At 42.4% G+C, this 23,598-nt stretch overlaps 1 protein-coding gene across 1 annotated transcript in view; it reads left to right on the forward strand.

Moving 5' to 3' along the window:
* Positions 1–23,598, forward strand: part of LOC115113159 (attractin-like protein 1) — a 312,747-nt gene that overhangs the window by 90,457 nt on the left and 198,692 nt on the right. The window contains exons 18-20 of the mRNA XM_029640467.2: positions 314–502; positions 8,274–8,510; positions 8,750–8,887. Coding sequence (XP_029496327.2) covers positions 314–502; positions 8,274–8,510; positions 8,750–8,887 — 564 coding nt within the window. The remainder of the gene's footprint in view (positions 1–313; positions 503–8,273; positions 8,511–8,749; positions 8,888–23,598) is intronic.

Here is a 23,598-nt window from a genome sequence, read left to right on the forward strand (position 1 = left end):
CCACTGAGGAGTTGTCTTCCACTTTGATACAACCTGCCTAAATCAGCTCAAATGATGGGGTCGGACTGAGGGAGGAAATTACTATTGTTTACCGTCTGCTCTTGGGTTAAATGACTCATTTAATGTAATAAATGGTACATGAATGGTTATGGGTATACCTGCTGCAAAAATACTCTGTCCAAGGTTGAGATAAAATGTCTATGTTTTAGAGGCAGTGCAAATGTACATAAACTCCCACAGATGATTTTTAGCATGACTTTCAGGTTGGGCACATACGTTATTTAAATAGGATTTTATTTTCACCTTTCCACAGTGAGCCCCAATCAGAGTGCCCGCCCGTGTAAGGTGCCCTGCTCCCTGCGCACCACCTGTGCAAACTGCACCAGCCAGGCCATGGAGTGTATGTGGTGCAGCAGCACCCAGCGCTGTGTGGACTCCAACGCCTACGTCATCTCCTTCCCCTACGGACAGTGTCTGGAGTGGCAGACTGGAGACTGCGTCTGTGAGTATACAGGTCAAAATGTTCAGCTTCCACTGTGTGCGTATCTTCAACACAACCGCCAAAGGTATGCGGGCAAATAGATTATTGCAAACAGTCTCTCGCTCTCTCTCACGCTCATGCTTACACACACACACTCTGTTCAAAAGAGTCACAGCTCCTGTGTGTTAGTAGTGAATTCCTCAGGCTTAGTGTTGCTCCGTGAGATCAGACTCCCTTGGATGTTTGCTCACACACACACACTCTGTTCAAAAGAGTCACAGCTCCTGTGTGTTAGTAGTGAATTCCTCAGGGTTAGTGTTGCTCCGTGAGATCAGACTCCCTTGGATGTTTGCGGACTCATTGTGCTCTACAGTCAGTCAGGTGCTTCCACTTCCCTAGACCCTTAGGTGTATTCCACCCTGGTCCCTGTCCCTGGGTACTCTGAACAATCAATAACGTATCGATGTGCATCCAACTCCATGAAAAGCCTCAGTGTCAGTGTTTCCTTTGCTCTAAAAGCCCTCCGTTAAAAGGTCTGATCTTGATATATAGATCCTGTTGTGTCAGATAACCCCCAGACTTTGCTGAGAGAGATAGGTGCACATAAACAGGATATGTGTGGCACTTTTGAAACTCCTGTCAAGCAGATGTTGGTACCAACAATAACACGTTGCGAGTTTCTGTTCTTATAGTCCGACGCAAGGAGCAAGATGCTGTCAGCCGTCTATGGATTCTGTTTTTACCACTTTTCGTCATGTGAACAATTAAACAAATAGGGAAAGAGCTTTCACCACATTTTGCCATGGTCACATAATTTGCTTGAACAACCCCCCTCGTTATACCACAGCAGCGACAGTATTCACAGTGTGTGACATTATGTAAAACAACAATGGTATTCACAATTAGGCCACATCCTCTCAGTGCCATTTCACCAGGGGAGTCTGAAGTCATTACCATTCAGCTGCTAAGTGATGGTCAGTGTGCTTGTGGAGTATTCATATTATGGCCTGACATTTCTGATTCCACTAAACTCTCTATACAAACATCTATCGGTTCTGAGATTTGGGGGATGTAATTAGGCAAATTGTACTATTGTTTTTATTGTCCTCCAGAGTAATGCAACTCACGGAAGCCTGACAATATGGATCCAATCAAAATGTAAATCAGTTGATGTAGCGTCGGTGTGTATGCTAAGCCCATATCAGGCTTTTGGCTTCAGAACGTAGAGATAAAGAAATGTAGTGTAACAGCAAAACACAATGTGGCATTGTGCTAATGTGTTTTTGTTTTCAACATGTTAATTTAAAGGAATGTCATAGTTCGCCTTTGGATTATTTTATCAAGTTTAGGGGTTTTGTAGGGAGAGAACAAATATACAAAATGTAGTTATTATTCAACTCCATCTGTGTATGTTCTTTGCCTGTTCACTTCAGCTGAAAATCCTTGCCAAGATTTTCCCCTCAAGGTTGCCATTTCCCCATCCACAGTACCTTTCCATATCTTTTTAGGTAGGTGGCTACTTGTGTTTTGGTTTTGAGGGGATATTGGGAGAAACAGGAAGCAAGATTAACTTTTTGGTGTACTAGCCAGTAGCCACAGGATGTATTTATCTTGAAAGGCCCGGGGGAGGTCAGCGACTCCAATCTGGCTGTGCTCCTGAAAGAATGTCCCCCTGAACACAATGTGATTCTGCTGCTGCTCTTGGAAATGGTCTTTCTCCGCGTTGAGGTCATATTTCAGCAGGTAATTAGAACACAGCCCGGCCCCTGCTCTCTTTAGTTAGGTTCAGCATACCTCCTACACACACACACACACACACACACACACACACACACACACACACACACACACACACACACACACACACACACACACACACACACACACACACACACAGGCATCCGATGAGGGCAGAGCTCACTTACTTGCATCTCAGAGTGATTTTCCATCCCCATCCATCTGCCTGGCACACCACCCCACCCAAATCTCCAGCAGCATTAACCTGACCAACACTTGCATATGTTCATTTAGCAATCAACCATCTTCCGCCTTGTGCTTTGAGCTCACACAGAATGCTATGTAGCAATGGAAAGAAATGTGGACCCAAATGCGCTTCAGCTCAGCATGAACATAAAGGGAATCAGGTGCTCGACTGAGGGACTTGAAAATCCCCAAAACATCCCTTACCCAAGGACATTTCAACAGGTGACTATCCACGTAGCTTATGTTTCGGCGTAGCAATAGAACATCACTCTAGTTTCCCTACAGATGCTTCATTCAGAGATCTGTCGCAGAGCAGGAGAAAAGTCGTTAACAGTTTTTTAAAGATAAGCTGTTCCAAAGACAAGCCCAGGATTGGTTGAGAGAGCAATACTGCATATCTATGGAAGTGTTGTACTGTACCACATAGGCTTCTGTTCTGTGACCGACAGAGTGTGGGCTGGGTTATGTTTATTTAAATAGTTCTCAACACACAATGGAAAAAGACAGAATATTAACGAGGACAGGGTATGAACCTCCTGAAATATGAAGTAGATGTCAGAATGATGAAATATTTTGAGTTTGTAGCCCCATATGATCGCTTGTTGAACTATAGTCTCTGGTATGAGTAAACCTTTCAAATTAGGGATTATGCTATCTGGTTCTTGCTACTTGGACTGGCATTTTCGCTTGAACTTTAAACAAATACAAGAACCCTTTAGAAAGCCTTAAAAGCTGTTAGAGTTTAGGAAGATAATATTTCCACACTGCAAACTCTGCCTCTCTGAGGCTGGGAGAGGGAAGAGGAGAGCCTCTGTGTTTGTAATTGTGAAGCACAAGATTGTGGTTGGAGAAAAAGACAGGAGAACCTAGAAATGAATCAGCACCATGGTTGAATAATGCAACAGGGATAGACTCTGAAGCACAGCATTTGGGGAGAAAATTCAACAAACACTTTTTCTGCTTATGGAAATAGTAGCAAGCAGTTAAAAACTCAAACTTCTGGCAAAAATGCAAATTCTACCATTCACTCAGCAAACTCCACACGGCAACGGAAGAGAACATCTTGGAACTTCCTCCCCTTATGGGTTCTTGTTGAGTTATCTTGTGTTTCCTACTTCAACGTGCTTCACAGCTATTTGTTCATTTGTTGTGCTCACAACCAGTTGACTTGTTTAGCTACTCCATGATGGCCAAACCTGAATAAACTATCTGAAAGGCCCCAGTCAGTCATTTAGATTAATGATGTATTATTATAACCAGGCTATAAATATTGGATCACAAACAAATGTTTCCCTCTTATGCTCGACAACAAGTTAAAAGAAGGAAACTAACAAGTTCAATCTCTCAGATGTTGTCAAAGAAAACAGATTTAACTGACCCACCAAGCTCACCTCTGGTTCTGAATCCATACGTTATGGATGGAACATTTCTTTGTAAGCATTGAATGCGGTAAAACATGTAATTTCACATGGTTTGCTTGAATGTCAGAAGCACGAATACCAATGCATCCTCAATAGAGACAATGTTTCTGGAAAGGAACTCAATTTATTTAGGAAAGAAACATTTCAAGTTTTAAATCTTGTTAATCGTATGTACAGGATACACATGGTATAAACCGCCCAACGAAATGCTTACTTGCAAGTTCCTTGTCGGCAATGCAACAACAAGAAGAAGTAATAATGATAAGTACACGGACATAAAGTAAATGGATCAGTAGAATAGAATAAACATTTTAGCTTAGGTATAATACAGGAATGCATCATTTATAGTACAATATTTAAGATTGGGGGGGACAAGTGTTTGAATTGTGCAGATTCAGCCATAGTATAAAATAAATAAATAAAAATGGTTTATAAAATAGTATTAGCAATAGTATAAACATATAAAAGAGTATAAGCTTATAAAGGAGGATGCAGGTGGTACTAATGAAATAGCCTTTATTGTGATATGACTACTATGCTTCATCAAGGACAGGCGGTGAAGATTATATTTAGTCACTTTAACTAAATTGGTACTCTATGTACAGTGGGGCAAAAAAGTATTTAGTCAGCCACCATTGTGCAAGTTCTCCCATTTAAAAAGATGAGAGAGGCCTGTAATTTTCATCATAGGTACAACTATGACAGACAAAATGAGATTTTTTTCTCCAGAAAATCACATTGTAGGATTATTAATGAATTTATTTGCAAATTATGGTGGAAAATAAGTATTTGGTCAATAACAAAAGTTTCTCAATACTTTGTTATATACCCTTTGTTGGCAATGACAGAGGTCAAACGTTTTCTGTAAGTCTTCACAAGGTTTTCACACACCGTTGCTGGTATTTTGGCCCATTCCTCCATGCAGTTCTCCTCTAGAGCAGTGATGTTTTGGGGCTGTTGCTGGGCAACACGGAATTTCAACTCCCTCCAAAGATTTTCTATGGGGTTGAGATCTGGAGACTGGCTAGGCCACTCCAGGATCTTGAAATGTTGCCCGGGCGGTGTGTTTGGAATCATTGTCATGCTGAAAGACCCAGCCACGTTTCATCTTCAATGCCCTTGCTGATGGAAGGAAGTTTTCACTCAAAATCTCACGATACATGGCCCCATTCATTCTTTCCTTTACACGGATCAGTCATCCTGGTCCCTTTGCAGAAGAACAGCCCCAAAGCATGATGTTTCCACCCCCATGCTTCACAGTAGGTATGGTGTTCTTTGGATGCAACTCAGCATTCTTTGTCCTCCAAACACGACGAGTTGAGTTTTTACCAAAAAGTTATATTTTGGTTTCATCTGACCATATGACATTCTCCCAATCTTCTTCTGGATCATCCAAATGCTCTCTAGCAAACTTCAGACGGGCCTGGACATGTACTGGCTTAAGCAGGGGGACACGTCTGGCACTGCAGGATTTGAGTCCCTGGCGGCGTAGTGTGTTACTGATGGTAGGCTTTGTTACTTTGGTCCCAGCTCTCTGCAGGTCATTCACTAGGTCCCCCCGTGTGGTTCTGGGATTTTTGCTCACCGTTCTTGTGATCATTTTGACCCCACGGGGTGAGATCTTGCGTGGAGCCCCAGACCGAGGGAGATTATCAGTGGTCTTGTATGTCTTCCATTTCCTAATAATTGCTCCCACAGATGATTTCTTCAAACCAAGCTGCTTACCTATTGCAGATTCAGTCTTCCCAGCCTGGTGCAGGTCTACAATTTTGTTTCTGGTGTCCTTTGACAGCTCTTTGGTCTTGGCCATAGTGGAGTTTGGAGTGTGACTGTTTAAGGTTGTGGACAGGTGTCTTTTATACTGATAACAAGTTCAAACAGGTGCCATTAATACAGGTAACGAGTGAAGGACAAAGGAGCCTCTTAAAGAAGAAGTTACAGGTCTGTGAGAACCAGAAATCTTGCTTGTTTGTAGGTGACCAAATACTTATTTTCCACCATAATTTGTAAATAAATTCATTAAAAAAAAATCCTACAAATGTCATTTTCTGGATTTTTCTTTTTCATTTTGTCTTCATAGTTGAAGTGTACCTATGATGAAAATTACAGGCCTCTCTCATCTTTTTAAGTGGGAGAACTTGCACAATTGGTGGCTGACTAAATACTTTTTTGCCCCACTGTATATGTACGTCAGAAGTGTCTTTGAAAGCACGGACGTTTTAAAGCTTACTTACAGTACATAAATGTTTATATGGAGAGTAAATGCACCTCCATAGAGGCTTTTTGAGCTAACTTTGTCCTCTAAACTGACCAAACGCCCTCACTTTCTTGTTAAAGTGCCTATGCTGCACATGCATTAATGCATTAAGCGGATATAAATTGTGTTTGGCTCTGGGGGCCTTTATGTTGGGGCTATGGGATGAACAGACGTTTGCCTCTCCTTAGGCTTAGGGGCTTTACTCTTTGTCGTCAGCCAACCACCTGCTTTTGTCAGACAGTCCGACGGGTTCCAATATGGCTGCCACCCACAGCCCTTTCCCTTCTCTGATAGACTGAACAAAGGCACGTTTGCTAAAATGTAATGCTTTCAAAATGTCACTCTTTAGTTGGAAGGCTTGAGTCAGAGTGCAGCTTTCAATATATGAAGTGAAGAGGGTGTACGTGATAAAGGCTTACAGCACCATGATAAACACACTTTTTCAACTCAAGCCTTGATAACCTCGGTAGCTCTTGATAACCCCGGCAGCTCTTGATAACCCCGGCAGCTCTTGATAACCCCGGCAGCTCTTGATAACCTTGGCTCAATAACACTAATTTTCAATCCAAAAATACCCCATTGTCCTAAAGTTGGGAATCATTTCTCTCTAAATGAAAAACCGTAAATGAATCCCCACCCTCTAATCCATTAAATAATGAATAAGCTGGCTATTAGATTAAGAGTCAGTGGCTGTCTAAGAAAGTGTTGGAGAGCATTACCTCCCACTGCCAAGAGAATGAATTAAGTAATGAGTAACAAATGTCTACTTTATTTATGTGTTGTTTAGGTGGATGGATGTAACAGTGCTTACTTATACTACTGATTAATGTTATCAATAGCAGCCAAGTATTCTATAAGGGACTTTACAATGTGTCTAAATACGCTGAACAAAAATATAAACAAAACGAGAAACAATTTCAAAGATTTACCGTTCATGTAAGGAAATCAGTCTATTGGGAAAAAAATCCATTAGGCCCTAATCTATGCATTTCACATGAATACATATATGCATCTGGTGGTCACAAATACCTTAACAAAAAATATAGGGGCATAGATCAGAAAAACAGTCAGTATCTGGTGTGACCACCATTTGCCTCATGCAGCGCGACACATCTCCTTTGCATAGAGTTGATCGGGCTGTTGATTTTGGCCTATGGAATGTTGTCCCACTCCTCTTCAATGGCTGGGCGAAGATGCTGGATATTGGCGGGAACAGGAACACAGTCTTACACCTCAACCCAATCCCGAACATGCTCAATGGGTGGTGAGTATGTAGGCCATGGAAGAACTGGGCCATTTTCAGGTTCCAGGAATTGTGTACAGATCCTTGCGACATGGGGCCGTGCATTACCATGCTGAAACATGAGGTGATGGCAGCAGATGCAATTGTGTTTGTTGTCTGTAGCTTATGCCTGCCCATACCATAACCCCACCGCCACCTTGGAACGCTCTGCTCACAATGTTGACACCAGCAAACCTATCGCCCACACAACGCCATCAGCACGGAACAGTTGAAACCAGGAATCATCCATGAAGAGCTCACTTCTCCAGCATGCCAGTGGCCATCCAAGACTTCAGTTACGAAGTCGAACCGCAGTCAGGTTAAGACCCTGGTGAGGACGACGAGCTTCCCTGAGACTGTTTCTGACAGTTTGTGCAGATATTGTTCGGATGTGCAAACCCACAGTTTCATCAGCTGTCCGGGTATCTCGTCTCAGACGATCTAGCAGGTGAAGAAGCCTGATGTGGACATTCCTGCAGTCAGCATGCCAATTGCAAGCTCCCTCAAAACTTGAGACATCTGTGGCATTGTGTTGTGTGACAAAACTGCACATTTTAGAGTGGCCTTTTATTGTCCCCAGCACAAGTTGCACCTGTGTAATGATCCTACTGTTTAATCAGATTCTTGATATGCCACACCTGTCAGGTGGATGGATTTTCTTGGCAAAGGAGAAATGCTCACTATCAAGGATGTAAACACATTTTTTTGTGTGTATGGAACATTTCTGGGATCTTTTATTTCAGCTCATGAAACGTGGGACTAACACTTTACATGTTTCAATTATATTTTTGTTCAGTGTAAATGTGTCTAAATAATCTATTTTTCCTCGGTCTCATTCTCCCCTTCTAGCTCAGAACTGTTCGGGCCTGAGGACATGTGGCCAGTGTTTGGATCAGGCAGAATGTGGCTGGTGTGGAGACCCCACTAACACAGGGAAAGGCCAGTGTATGGAGGGTTCATACCGCGGGCCCATGAAGAGCTCCTCCAGACAGACCAGAGAAAGGGAGAGTTCCCGAGACATGTTACTGGAGCCTGGTCTTTGCCCCAGAGATAAAGGGTTCGACTGGGCCTACATCCACTGCCCTGGTGAGTCAACACACACACACACACAGAAAAACGCATGCATGCATACACCTAGGTACGTCGACCCCTTAACTACGCTCACACAAAAACTCATTACAACTCCCATCATCTAGCACCTCAATGCAACCATAAATAAAAATAATTACATTCACATGTTTATTTTATTCCTTTGGCTTCGGACATAAAGCTATACACCCCCTCCACATAACAACACTCATTGTTAATCTCTCTCTCTTTCCCAGCCTGCCAGTGTAATGGCCACAGTACCTGTGTCAATGGCAGTGCTTGTGAGCAGTGCAGGAACTTGACCACTGGACTGCAGTGCCAGACCTGCATGCCTGGTTACCATGGAGACCCCACTAACGGTGGGAAGTGCCAGGGTAAGTACAGTGATGGGTGCAGTGCAGCAGAGTGGAATGGAGGGGGCAGTGTGTAAAGGTTTTGGCTCAGATCTGTGCATCCTCCGTGAAGGACACTGTTTGAATGTGTTTGAACAACAGTAGAGCCAGAAACGACACATGTATTTCTGACTGTGTTGAAAGGTGTAGTAGATAGGCGCTTGAGCAGCTCTGTGTTTAATCAGAGTTCTATCAACTCCTACAGTATTTCAATCCTGTCCAGTGGTCACAATCGTTTTGAAATCTCTCAGTATGAAATGGAAAGAAAGAGCAAGGTGAATAACGGAGAGGGCCAGAAAGAGGGATGGGAAGAAAGAGGATGGAAAGAGGAAACAGATATCTGTAGACTCTAATAGTGAGATAGAAAGTGAGTGAGCGTGAGAGAGAGGAAGGTGTAATAACATCATTCTCCGGCTGACAGATGTGCTTTTTCCCCCGCGTGGCGCGTGACATTAAATCACATTTAATCATTTTCTTATTTCCTGAGGTTGACTGCAGCCCCCGCCGCTGGCGACGAGCACAGAGCCGTGTGCGTTTGATAGATGCGCACCCGTCTGCGTCTCCCGGGGATACGCTCACCCTCTCTCATACTCCCCCTCTCCTCCCTTCTGTCTTTCCTCCCTCCATCACCCTCCCTCCCTCCAACAGATTTAACGCTGTCATGATTAAATGCAATTTATTAACTCCCGTCCGTTAGTTGTACACCTCCCCACCACGGCTGCTTGTTTAACAGGCCGACTCTTGAGGAGTTGTGCTTGTGGAGGCTGTTTCACTCCTCAGTCTTGCAGGATAGAAAGATTTACCTGGGCATTAATGGCTCTAAGTCACTGATCTGTACTGGATTAGGCTCCAAATGGGATTTCTCTCCTCATGTCTTTACATTGTGGAGGGGCAGGGGAGTTGGAGGAGTAGACATCAGACCGAGAGAGCGATTTGAGGGAGGAGGGGGGCGAGACAGCACGTCAACAAGGCATCAAGCTAAAATATGAGGAATGCGGAGCTGCCCTTGGAGTGAGAATGGAAGATAGAATGATAACGGGAGATGGCGGATAGACATGAGGAGGAGATTGCCTGGTCTGGTGTCTCCGGCCGTGATAGATGAAGATATTGTGCAATGTGAGAGGGGGAAGTGTGTGTGTTTGAAGGAGTGTGTGTGTATGCAGAACTTACATGGTGAGGACAATAGCCCTCCAAGACTCACTGACAGGTTCACCTTGTGGAGACACTGAAACCGTCTGCTCACCCTGTCCAGCCTAGCCCAGTCTAGCACCGCACAGTACGGCGTGGCTTGACTCGCTGCAACACACCTCTCTCTGGGGCTGAGAGTACTTTGAGTGGGAGAGAGAGAAACTCTTAGCACTAGCCTGTGGTGGGCTGTGCATATGAATGGGCTTTTGAAAGAGACCAGCATGGTGACATAACATGTTGTGCTGTGGTTGTAGAGATTTGATAGAGCTTGGTGAGGGAATTTACTGTACAATAGCAAAACTTACAATCCCAGACACATTCTGTTGACTACAATACCAAAATGTACAATACCAGACACTTTCTGTTGACTGCAATACCACAATGTACAATACCAGACACTTTCTGTTGACTACAATACCAAAATGTACAATACCAGACACTTTCTGTTGACTGCAATACCAAAACGTACAATACCAGATACTTTCTGTTGACTGCAATACCAAAACGTACAATACCAGACACTTTCTGTTGACTACAATACCAAAATGTACAAGTAAGGCATCCAGTGTTGCTTGACCCACTGTAAACCTGGTTGATGCAATGTGCCAAGGTTAGCATTTGCTCTTGTGTTATGGTAGCCATGACTAAATCTGTTTCTCCTTAACTACAGCTGTAGTAGTACTTCTGGTTGCCCTACTTAGTTCTTTGTGCCAGCGTAATAAGTCTGACTTCCAGTGTGTTTTTGTACGCTAACTGCACTATAGGTACACCGTCACACAGAAGACACACAGGGAGCCCCAGCAAGCTGTTGGTTGTTGTTCTTTTAGTCTGCCTCTCTCCCCTTCTCTCCAGATCTTAATTCCTCCCTCTCCTTGCATGAAGCCAGTACTGCAGAGTTCAAATCAAATGTTTTTTATTGCTTTTGGATATGGCACACTGTGCTAGCCTGGTAAATGCCATTACAGACCGTAGTAGAGCCCCTTTAGCCAACTCGTCCTCCACAGGCCCGGAGTCTCTACATGTGATGTAGAGACATGTCTGTCTGTCTGTCGGTTGGTTGGGTGGTCTGTCTGTCAGTCTCTCGCTTTCTGTCGGTCTTTCTGTGTGTGTCCGTCCGTTTGTCTGTCTGTCTTTTTGTTTTTCTCTCTCCCTGCCTGTTTAATGGTCTCCAACCGTGAATGGCTTGTTGTTTTTCTGTTGTGGTTTTGTGCTCTCATTGACGCCTAAATTGCTCTTGAGGGGATTCATAAATTCATATTGTGTTGTTTGCCCGCAAACCTTTCTGTGTAATGGTATTCAAATCTCACAGTGTTCCCCAAACCACTAAAATCTCATGCAGAATTTTCTTGTTATTGCCTTTCATTAATCTTGCATGCAGGAGTAGCCTACTTCAACATCCTTTCCCCTTTTTTCTAGACTTTTTGGTTCACCCTCTCTCTTCTGCTTTCTCTTTCTCTCTTCATCTCTGTCGAAACACATATGGGTTGTTCCATGTCATTTCAGCAAGCCATGGCCCCCACTATCTGATTGTTCTGAAATAGTTTCTGCAGTTAGAAACATTATTAGCATTATTAGATTAGCATTCCTGCACATTAGCTTTAGCATTTATTGGCGAAACAGAGAGGACACGTGTTATGTACCAAAAACAAGTATCATCAGCGCAATGACTGGAAGTCTATGGGTAACGCCAGTTAGCATTGGCTCTCGAAACTACCTCTAAATTCCTTCATACTGGACACAGAGACATCTCACTCTGACTCTTGCCAAAATTCAGAGGTATCCCATAAGGCACCAACCACTGCAAGTGGTCACCAATATATTTTGAAGCTTGTAGCGTCATCACTGCAATAGAAAATGCGCTGAAGAAAGAAAATAAAGTGAAAGGAGGAATGAGTAGTGCTCCAGCGTTTTTCAAATTATTTTTATTTGAGATGTATTTAGGCAAATGCATTGTTCTAACAGTAAACTTTAACTATACATGTATAAATCATTATCATTTAAAGGTTCAGTCATGAATTAACATTGAAGGGGGTCAAAATGATTCACACTTTTTTAACCTAATAGCAGGAACAGCACCATCTAGTGGTCAGCCTCTGGTAATATCAGGTTGTATGACAACTTCAATAACACATTTCTCTGAAAAGGGGAAAATAACCATCACCAAATTCACTGAGAATAGATACATAGTATGAAGAAGCAATACTCTTAGCCGCAGCTTCACACTAGTGAACTGATACAGTATACTGGCCATTGGGGTGGGCTTGGTGTGTGGTTTGGGGGGATCCGTGGGTTGCTTTTGACCATTGCTTAATCATTATTAAGAAGAGGTTTGGTCCAAATTGCATGCTGGGTACTATATTTACTGACTATTATATGAATGAAACATATTGAAATGGCCAATTTGGGTGCAATCAATTAGCTTAATTTCTATAGAGTTCATATGTTCTTTCAACAAAATGATGTTGCAGGGATGCTTATCTTATCTGTTTCTAACCACAGAAAGGATTTCAGAACAATCTAAGCTGGTGGATGTTGAAATCCTCTTTCTTGTGCTTTTTGAGATGGAACGACCCATATAGTACACACACACACACCCTTTGGCAGTGGCGGGGTATAAATTAGTGGCTGTCATGTTGAGTGTGGAAGGACACTGTTGTGTGTGAACCCATGCGGAATGTGAACGCTTGAGTCAGTGTACTGTACATTTGTATTAATGCCTACATCATGTGAAAAAAACGTGTGTATGCGTACCAGGGCCATGAAGGCGCATAACGGTAGAGCACCCTTCCCAGCAGCCTCATGCTGTCCAGTCAATCCCACTCCAGCGGCCGTATTTCTGGCCACTGCTCTCACACACACACACACACACACACACACACACACACACACACACACACACACACACACACACACAGATCTGAAAAAGTAATCTACTGCTGTAGGATTGCATACCTGTTAGCCAACCTGATGTCGAGCGGTGGAAGTTGAATTATTATGCGTCTCGTTACCATGTCAAAACCGCAGGTCAAGTTTAACAGAAACATCAACCTGAGAGTGATGCCCTCCTATTATACACTAATCTGCTGAGTGTGGAGAGTAGGCCTGTCTCTCACTCTTTCCCTCTATATTCAAGACCTTATTGATGTCAGAGAGGTCATGAGCCTTTATCTGCCTTCATAGCCCTTGACCTTACACGATCATTAAAACCAGAATAGCAAGTCCCTTTTATCTCAACAAACTGCCGACTCCTCACAATCTAACAAAGGCAAGATAGAAGACCAAACCCAAACTCTCTTTACCAGAAAATGATTAGTTCTCAGAAGAGATGGTTTCACGCTAAGCATTAAATAGCTATAGTCTACACCAGGCCCTCCCTAGCGGCACGTTTAGTTCTTGCCCTAGCAATACACAGCTAATAAATAATCAAAGCTTGATGATGAATTGGTTATTTGAATCAGCTGTGTAGTGCTAGGGCAAAAACCAAAACTTCCATCCAGGGGGGCCCCAGGACCGAGTTTGAGAAACCGTGGTCTATACAACCGGGACATAGAGAGACATGTACGGACTAAATCTGTCCTAGTGAGAAAAAAAGCTTTGCTGATATTTTCCTGTCTGGTTCTAACTTTGTTGAAGATGTTTAATTAGATGGAGATCCTCAATCGAAACACCAACACTCCCATCGGTGCCACCTCCCAAACAGGAGAATCTGGAGCTGTAATTCCACCATATGCTAGAGACACATACAGATCTCTTCTCAGGGCCAGGGGAGAAGCCTACTCGCTCACAGTGGAAATTCATGGATTCTAAAGTGCTTATGGTAGAAAACAGAGCCCGGAAGGTTGTGTACAGTCACTTATTGAGGTTGCAATGTCCATTTAGTTTTTTTATCTAGACAATGTGAAAAAGGTATTTAGGAAAGTATCTGGCGGGGGGCCATGTGTGCTTATTCATGATAATATATCATAGGTGTGTTACACTGGATGTGCGTACTTGTCCCGTTTCAAGTAGCGTTTTAGGAACTAAATGCTAAGTCACAGTGTTCAGATATGCTATCTTAATCCTGCAACAGGAAATGTGAATTATGTAGATTATAATTAATGGACATTTTTGTAGGGGTTGATACTAGGGCAAATCAAGAAATATTTTGTGGAAATTACAAACTTTAGATACCTTTTTAAACTTGAATACACTACTATTTGCATTTCCTGCCGCGCAGGACAATTTTCTGCAACAACAAAGTGATCAAATGACGATAGATCTGTATGGTTTAGATTTATGAAGTAGGTAGAAAATTATATCCTTCCAAAAGTTATAGGATTAGACAAATAGCTTGATTTAAAAACAAACATCATTCAAAAAAACAATGTATTTGTCTTCAAACAAAGATCAACATGATCTATCAGAGAAGGATCAGAACAGCTTGCCCCTCCTCACTTCTCCATTCCTGCCCATCATCGCCTCCATTTAGTCTTTCTGGCATCTCCATTAGGGCTCACTGGACATCTTGCTGCCCCCCTCCTTATGTCATAGGCAATGCTCAGTGACACTTAATCATGTTTAGCCGGGCATCGTTTGTGATCCACATGGGTTATTAGGTTTACCTTCATTACTGAAGGATTTGTGAAGGTCGTGCTCTTTACAGACAGACCGCTCTACAATTACCTGTGTGTCGTCTGCCTAGAAGTCCTTTGTCAACCGGAGATAGAGATTTGGTAGGTCTATTTTAAATCCAAAATAAAGAATTTACCCTCAATTTCAGAGAAGAGGGTTGATTGCGTTATAGTCAGTGTCTCTGTTTGCAGCGTGTGAGACCTGCACATACAGTGTTGCTGGTTTAGATTCCATGATTTCAGAGGAAGGCCCAAAACAATTCTCAGAAAGACTCCAGTCACCCCAGTCACACTCAGACTGTTCTCTCTGGTACTGCACGGCAAGCGGTACCGGAGCACCAAATCTAGGTCCAAAAGGCTCCTTAACAGCTTCTAACCCCAAGCCATAAGACTGATGAACAATTAATCAAATGCCCCCTCCCCCTTTGTTTTTACACTGCTGCTACTCGCTGTTTATTATCTATGCATAGTCACTTTACCCCTACCTACATGTACTAATGCCCTCGACTAACCAGTACCCCGCACATTGACTCAGTACCGGTACCCACTGTATATTATTTTATTTATTTTATTTTATTTAGTAAATATTTTCTTAACTCTTTTCTAAAAACTGCATTGTTGTTTAGGGGCTTGTAAGTAATCATTTCACGGTAAGGTCTACACCTGTTGTATTCGGAGCATGTGACAAAATACCATTTTATTTTATTTGATATTTTTACATTATATTCGAAGTGTGTTAATGCTGTTGTGCCAATACATCTCTTCAGCAGCACAGAGGAGGCTTAACTCAGGCGATCCTGAACACTAGGCACACCATGCTGCCTGCCAACATCAGTCAGTACAGTATAATCTCGCTCCTTTGACTGCTTCGAAGGACAGGAGAAAGGAACTGTAAAATGCTGGCACATTTACATTTCTGTGCCTGGTTCCAATTCAATTATTTTATTCATGACATGATTATTTGAACTTGTCATTTGCTGGCAGGCCTATGGAGATTAATGGAGAGGAGGTTGAAAGGCTGGCAGGGGAGATGAACAGTCAGAGGAGAGAACCAAACAGGCCTGCTGTGTCTTCAAAGACCTGCAAAGCTTTATGTTTACTAGGAACACACATGTACACTGAGTATACCAAACATTAGGAACACCATCCTAATATTGAGTGTCAAAAGTGTTCCACAGGGATGCTGGTCCATGTAGACTCCAATGCTTCCCACTGTCCTTTGGGTGGTGGACCATACCCAGGGAAAATTGTTGATCGTGAACAACCCAGAAGCGTTGCAATTCACCCTCTGTATGGCACACATACACAACCCATTTCTCAATAATCTCAAGGCTTAAAAATCCTTCTTTAATCTGTCTCCTCCCCTTCATCTACACTCATTTGAAATTGATTTAACAAGTGACATCAAGACAGGATCATACCTTTCATCTGGATTCACCTGGTCAGTCTGTGTCATGGAAAGAGCAGGTGTCCTTAATGTTTTGTACACTCAGTGTAGAAAGACCTCGATCCCCCTCCTCACCCATACTCCAGATATAGTTACGGCAGGGATGGAAGGCAGGCTCACCTGCTCTCCTGGCTAGTAAAAACAACTCAAGTACCATTCCTGTTCTGATGGAACTCTGAGTGTTAGCAGGCCGAACCCTTCTAATATTGCACAGTGGTGGGTGCTACATGCCACTACCGTTGTTTCAACTCCTCCTCTTCAAATCAAAGAGATCAGTCAATAATGTTGATGCCTGGCTTTTGACACCTCAACAGATCAAGTAGGATATAATTCATGTTGAACCTCTGTCTCAGTGAGCCATTGTCCTGTCACACCCTTATTAAACTCCTCTACCCTGATGTGTAGAAGTCTCAGCCTATAGGTTTTAAGGTGTAGTGGGTGTAGCTGAGGGTATATCAGCCTGGTGGTTCCTATAGAAACCTCCTGCAGTATTATTTCCCACTGTGGAGCTCTAACTAAACAGAGGAAGATTTAAGTGTCAATTAGAGCGCTGACAAGCAGTGACGGCTGGCAGGGGTCAGCTCCTCACAATTTAAAAGAGACATGGAAAGGGAGGAGATGGAAGGTGGAGGGGATTGGGGTGAACAGAAAAGTGAGATGGGGGGGGGTAGATGGTTAAGCGAGGCGTGGTCAGTGTAGTGCAAGGAAAATGATTTATTCCTTTGGATTGAGGTTATGTTGCTTTAACTTTTTGTCTTGTGAGGTGAATAGTAAATCGTCAATTAGAAGAAGTGCATTTATTACCATGGTCATCCATGAAATAAACTTGCCGACCAAGTACTAGGATCAAGATTTCAGTCAATGCTTTGGTCTCTATAGCTAGGTTTTCATCCAATTGATGACAGATTTTCATGCTAATATTCTAATTCCGCATAATGTTTGAGATCATTTTTACTTATCAAATGTCAGCCAAGCATCGATCATTATGTCACCAGACTAAGACCCTAGATATTTATTGGAAACCCAATTTTCTTGTGTTACTTTTGGATTTGATTCGATTTTTTTTCTTTAGTTTATTTAGTAAATATTTTCTTAACTCTATTTCTTGAACTGTGGTGTTGGTTAAGGGCTTGTAAAGTAAGCATTTCACGGTAAGGTCTACACCTGTTGTATTCGGCTGTAACGACATTCTTCCTCCTCTTCTGAGGAGGTGTAGCAGGGATCGGACCAAAACGCAGCATGGAAAGTGTCCATAATGATTTATTACAAAAACAACTGAACACTCGAACGAAACAAAAAATAACGTGCATCAACGAAACAGTTCCATGTGGTGAAAACAAACACCCACAACTCAAAAGTGAAACCCAGGCTACCTAAGTATGATTCTCAGAGACAACTAACGACACCTGCCTCTGATTGAGAACCATACTAGGCTGAACTCAAAACCCCAACATTGTGTGTTTCTCTGACTGCCCACCCCAAGTCACGCCCTGACCATACTAAATAAAGACAAAACAAAGGAAATAAAGGTCAGAACGTGACATCGGCGCATGTGACAAATACAATTAGATTTGATATTTTATTTGTGCACTTTCACCACCCTGTGAAGTTTATCATAACTTATTTCATTTGTAGCCTAATGAACTGCATGCTTTCTTGAGTCGTAGTGGAAGTACCACACAACATATCATCGCGTGACTCCAAGTTTACTTCAATATGATGGTTATTATATCAATATTTGCACATAAAGGCGTTTCCACCACCATTTCTCCCATAATTAGTTTTACTGACACAAAAAGATCTCACTTTGTCTATCGTTTTTTTTGGTGGTACATTTGCAAAGTTTACAGACACATTTGCTGTTTCTATCAGGCCTGTCATGACATTTTTTACCGACATGTAGGTTGGATGGAAACCTGGTTTATGTAACACAATAATTAAAACAACCACACAACAACACACATGGTAATAGATTGCCTAATTTTAGTTTGTGAAAAACAAGCAAGTATAGTGAAGAGGATCATTGTACCATCTAAACTGCTGTGAAATATATATATATGTTCCATAACGTTAAATAATGTTTTCCTGTTTGAAGCTGGTGTACAAAACCGAAGGTAAATGATGCAAAAACTAAACTTAAGAATGGGAAGCATAGAAATAGAGCACATAGAACAGATCTACCGCTTCTTAGACTTGCGTTCAATGAGAATGAAAGATCTATAACATTTCCATATGAATTTGGTCAGGTAGCCCAAAAAGTTGCATATTGCAGGTTTAACCTGTAATCAAAACCCTAAACCCAATTCCTAACCTTAACCCTTAAACCAAAGGTTAAAATAGCCCTTGTCCTAATGGGGACAAGGGAGCATTTTGCTTGTTTTACTGTCCTTCTGGGGCCTTTTTGTGATTTTTGGTTCCCACAAGGGTAGAAGAACCAACCAACACACACGCGCACGCACACACCATTGTAGTGTATGTGCATTAGATCTGCTGTCTCTTACGCACAGATGCAGGATGCAGTGGGGTGAGAAATTGTGGGCTCTGCAGAGGCTTGCACGAGGAATGGGAAATATGATTTATATCAAATCCGCTCGTCGGTTAGAGGATTCTTTTTTTTGGTATCTTATTTTTGTGTTGTCAGCAGAAAATATGGTGTGTGATGCTTTTTCACATCCAATCCCCTCCCACGCATCAGAGTTTAGTGGCTCCTAATGCAATACTGTTTTCAAGGCATACTCAATCAAAAGAGGTTTTAGTGTGGTAAATAACTAGCAGTGACACATGCCATGTTGAATGAATGGATGAGCAGCCAAATGCAGGCATACCCACTGTAAATGTAATTGATCTAGCCAGGGAGCATATAAGGGGTTAGGGTACTGTTCCACCTTGTTAGAAATCAATCCGTTTCCAGCAGGTGACTTCAACTCTAGTCCTAGATGACTAGAAGGAGTCTTAGGCTAGTTTCTCCCTGGCGCTTAATTGTGTAATTTATTATATTGAGTCCACTCACCTGGATTCTCTGGCCTGAATCAATGGCTGATTTAACAGGCAAGGTTTTAAACAGGCAAACACTGAAGCCCTGTGAGCTGGTTACGGTGTTGAAATTAAATCTGCTAAATTGGCACTAAACTATTTTGAATCACATCAATGGGTTCTGCAATGACTTCTTAGTCCAGGATTTCTGCCTCGAAGACACTTTTTTTCCTCCTTTCATTTTTAGAACTTAGTCATATGTGTTAACCTCAGCAAAAGGAGGGGCCCCAGAGGGACTGACAGTGAATGTCATTAGACACAACTGCTACCTGTATGCCACCGTGCACCACACAGTGTTACACTATAGGGACACACCATCTAAGATGTGTCAAGTCTCACAGGACCAGAGTGTGCGGTATGGGAGGCTCAGGTGTGTCAGACCAGCCTTTGTGGCCAATCAGCTAGCTATCACAGCTTGTTGTCTCAGAACTTGGCTCAGAAGTGTGAGCTGCATTGTGTCTCCGCATTCTAAGAGATACATTGTGGTTTCTTCTGCTGGTATGTATAGATGTGTCAGTTGTTGAGAACTTTAGAAGCAGTCCCTGTAGACAACCACCGTTATGAAATGAGGGTAAAGTGAGGGTCAGGGCTGTGAGTCTGCTCATATGCATTCGTGTATGTACTGCACACTATATTTATGTTTCTGCAAGCATAGGCACAATAGTGTGCTTGTTTGTTCCTTGTCCGTTTAGGTTCATGTATATAGTTCCGTGTGTGTGTGTGTGTGTGTGTGTGTGTGTGTGTGTATGTATGTATGTATGTATGTATATCTGTTGTAGTGGTATTGAGTCAGTCCATGCTCCCCACATCTTCCTGTCTAAGTGCTTATACAGCAGCTCCTGAAGCACACTGCTCTGCTCCTATTATGATAGTACATTTTATACAGATCCTAATTTAACCATAAATCATATCAGTGTCTGCTCTGCACAGAGAGGAGAGGAGCTCTACAGCTGCAGGCCCTGTCTCTACAGCACAGCCTACAATAGCTAACCCCCTGTTAATACTATGCATACTAGACACTTTGGGAGTTTGACAATGTAGTCACAGAGCTATACATGCACTGGGCCAATGATCATTCATTCTATTTATCCAATTTCTATTTTCATTGTGACTGCTATCAGATTTTCCTTGCATATTGGAAATGTATCATACATCATCTACACTAAGCCTGAATGTTAGAACATTCTTAATGCTTACATTGAGCCAGAGTACTATATACAGTATTACATTAGTCCTAAACTGTCTGTGTAGCTAGGCATAATTCCAACTGAGTAAATCCATTGTCTTACTGTTCTCAAAAACTTAAAATGCAAATACGGTATAGCTGAATCACAAAAATATATTTATACTTTTTTGTTTTTGGTATGACTGTGAGAGAGGCATTTCATCTTGTGTCTGTGTGTGTGAACAAGTACTGTATCTGGTTATGGAAGTGTGGGATGTGTTTGAGTATGTTTGATAGCGTGTTTATGTTATGCTGTAGTACAGATACCACTAGGGCTGTGAGATATGGCAGTGTATCCTAATAAAATACCAAAACATCTCATTGTACAGAAAATACTAACTTTGCTGTCAAGGGAATAGTATCATGAAAAAAATATTTACTGAGAGCTATCTTACATGGTCTCTGTGTCAGCTTCTTTAATTGGGTCAGTTACATCTGATTAAAGATGAAAAAAATACAATACATCTCTTTGTCAAACTTCTATATTTGGCTTTGTTCAAAAGAGGGAGGGAGAGATGGAGGGGGAGAGCTCCATTTGGGAATTTGCGCTGGGATGCACAGAGAGAGCTACCGCTCGTAAAGCATATGCCCCAAAGATAAAAAGCTAACTAGCTGCACTGCCTTCCAACACAGAATCCTCATTGTATTTTCCATGTTAATTCCATTATTTTGATCTCTCTGTGTTTCTCTGAAAATAGGACAGACAGTGGAAGTGAAGTGGCATGTCTCTACTGCTGCAGTAGTTAGTTAGTGGTGCCTCCTACAGAACAGCAGTATGGAGAAGGACGAGGATGGTCTAGTTTTTCTTTCCAGTGTCAGGGACATCACAGTGGACCCTAAGGGTCTGTCTATACTTTATGTATGAAAGTCAAGTTTTAATGGGATATTTCAATGTGTTGTTTTTGTCCTGATGATTCGTCACTGGAACTGTTTGTTGTTGGTTTTGGCAACGTTTCTGAGAGAGTGAAAGTATTTGCCTATGTATTTTGAGAACAGACTGTTAGATCTGGAGTAATACCTGCCAAACTTCTGGAAGGAGCTGGATGAGTCAGAGATCATGCTACATTCACAGATTCTCGCTCTTGTGATTGCTCATATTTTTTCCTCATTTTATCCATAGAAGGGTTCTTTGGATGAAGGATTATTGACATTTATTTGACATGGCATAATTGAGAAATACTTAATTAAAGTTAGACCATTTGTGATATTTTGGCTTACCCAGGCCTCATTTAAGACTCCATAATGTTTCACAAATATTCCATCAATAAATTATTTTTCTCTTATGATTTAAGATGCATGTAAAATACACTACATGGCAAAAGGTATGTGGACACCTGAGCGTCGAACATCTCATTCCAAAATCATGGGCATTAACATGGAGTTGATCTGGGAAGGATTTCCACTATATGTTGGAACATTGCTGCAGAGACTTGCTTCCATTCATCCACAAGAGCATTAGTGAGGTCAGGCACCGATGTTGGTCGATTAGGCCTGGCTTGCAGTCGGCGTTCCAATTCATCCCAAAGGTGTTCGATGGGTTTGACATCAGGGCTCTGTGCACTCCAGTCAAGTTTTTCCACACGGATCTCGAAAAACCATTTCTATATGGACCTCGCTTTGTTCATGGAGGCATTGTCATGCTGAAACAGAAAAGGGTCTTCCCCAAACTGTTACCACAAAGTTGGAAGCACAGCATTGTCTAGAATGTCATTGAATGCTGTGGTGTTAAAATGTCCCTTCACTGGAACTAAGGGGCCTAACCTGAACCATGAAAAACAACCCCAGACCATTATTCCTCATCCACCAAACTTTACAGTTGGCACTATGCATTCGGGCAGGTAGTGTTCTTCTGGCATCCACCAAACCCAGATTTGTCCATCGGACTGTCAGATGGTGAAGCGTGATTCATCACCCCAGAGAACGCGTTCCCATTGCTCCAGAGTCCAATGGCGGCGAGCTTTACACCAATCCAGCCGATGCTTGGCATTGCACATGGTTATCTTAGGCTTGTGTGCGGCTTCTCAGCCATGGAAACCAATCTCAGGAAGCTCCCGACAAACAGTTATTGTGCTGACATGGCTTCCAGAAGCAGGTTGGAACTCTGTAGTGAGTGTTGCAACCGAGGACAGATCATTTTTACACGCTACGCACTTTAGTACCTAGCAGTCCCATTCTGTGAGCTTGAATGTCCTAACACTTGGCGGCGGAGCCGTTGTTGCTCCTAGACATTTCCACTTCACAATAACAGCACTTACGGGGCAGCTCTAGCAGGGCAGAATTTTGACGAACTGACTTGTTGGAAGAGTGGCATCCTATGACGGTGCCACGTTGAAAATCACTGAGCTCTTCAGTAAGGCCATTCTACTTCCAAAGTTTGTCTATGGAGATTGCATGGCTGTGTGCTAGATTTTATACACCTGTCAGTAACGGGTGTGGCTGAAATAGCCGAATCCACTAATTTTAAGGGGTGTCCACATACTTTTATATGTGTATATGTCAACAGCCCTTCCTCCAAAGGACCCTTCTATGGAATCATGTACTTAGACTCACTCATATAATGGCTTGAGAGTATTTTGGTCTCATTATGCCCTCTCTGCCCCAGGTTACCTTGACCTAATTTCTCTGAAACAGCGTTCTATCCATTTCCTGTGCATCCTCTCGATCAGACCACTCAGAATGAGTAACTATAAACACACTCCCCAGTCCCATCATTTTTTGACATACACATGCAATTTCAACAGATAATTTTATCCCCAAGGTTTCGGGTCAGCATATATACAGAAGCTAACAGTCATGATTTAAACATTGACTTGCTGTAAACATTCAAACTGTATCTGCCTAATGTTGCTCTTGAGTGTGCAATATGTTTATATTCAATGCTGTTTTGTCCTCTGCAACTATCACATTGTGACTCACTGTCACTCCCCTCTGGCTAACCCAAGGTCACTGATTTTAAGGTTAGGTGAGGACACCAGTGTTGATCCCTTTGCCACCAGATAGTGGTGTTTAGACATAAACAGAACAGTCCAGGAAGATGTCAGATTCGCCCGAGAGCTCAGGCCCATGTTCAGCCCTGTCACTCTCCTGTCTGACTCACTGACTCATAGGTTTGACTCACAGGTTTGTGTTGTGCATCATTGTGAGAAGACTGACAGTGTTTTCCTCTTTCTCCTCTCTCCCCTGCTCTCCT

Source organism: Oncorhynchus nerka, linkage group LG28, assembly GCF_034236695.1.
Source record: "Oncorhynchus nerka isolate Pitt River linkage group LG28, Oner_Uvic_2.0, whole genome shotgun sequence".
NCBI lineage: Eukaryota > Metazoa > Chordata > Actinopteri > Salmoniformes > Salmonidae > Oncorhynchus > Oncorhynchus nerka.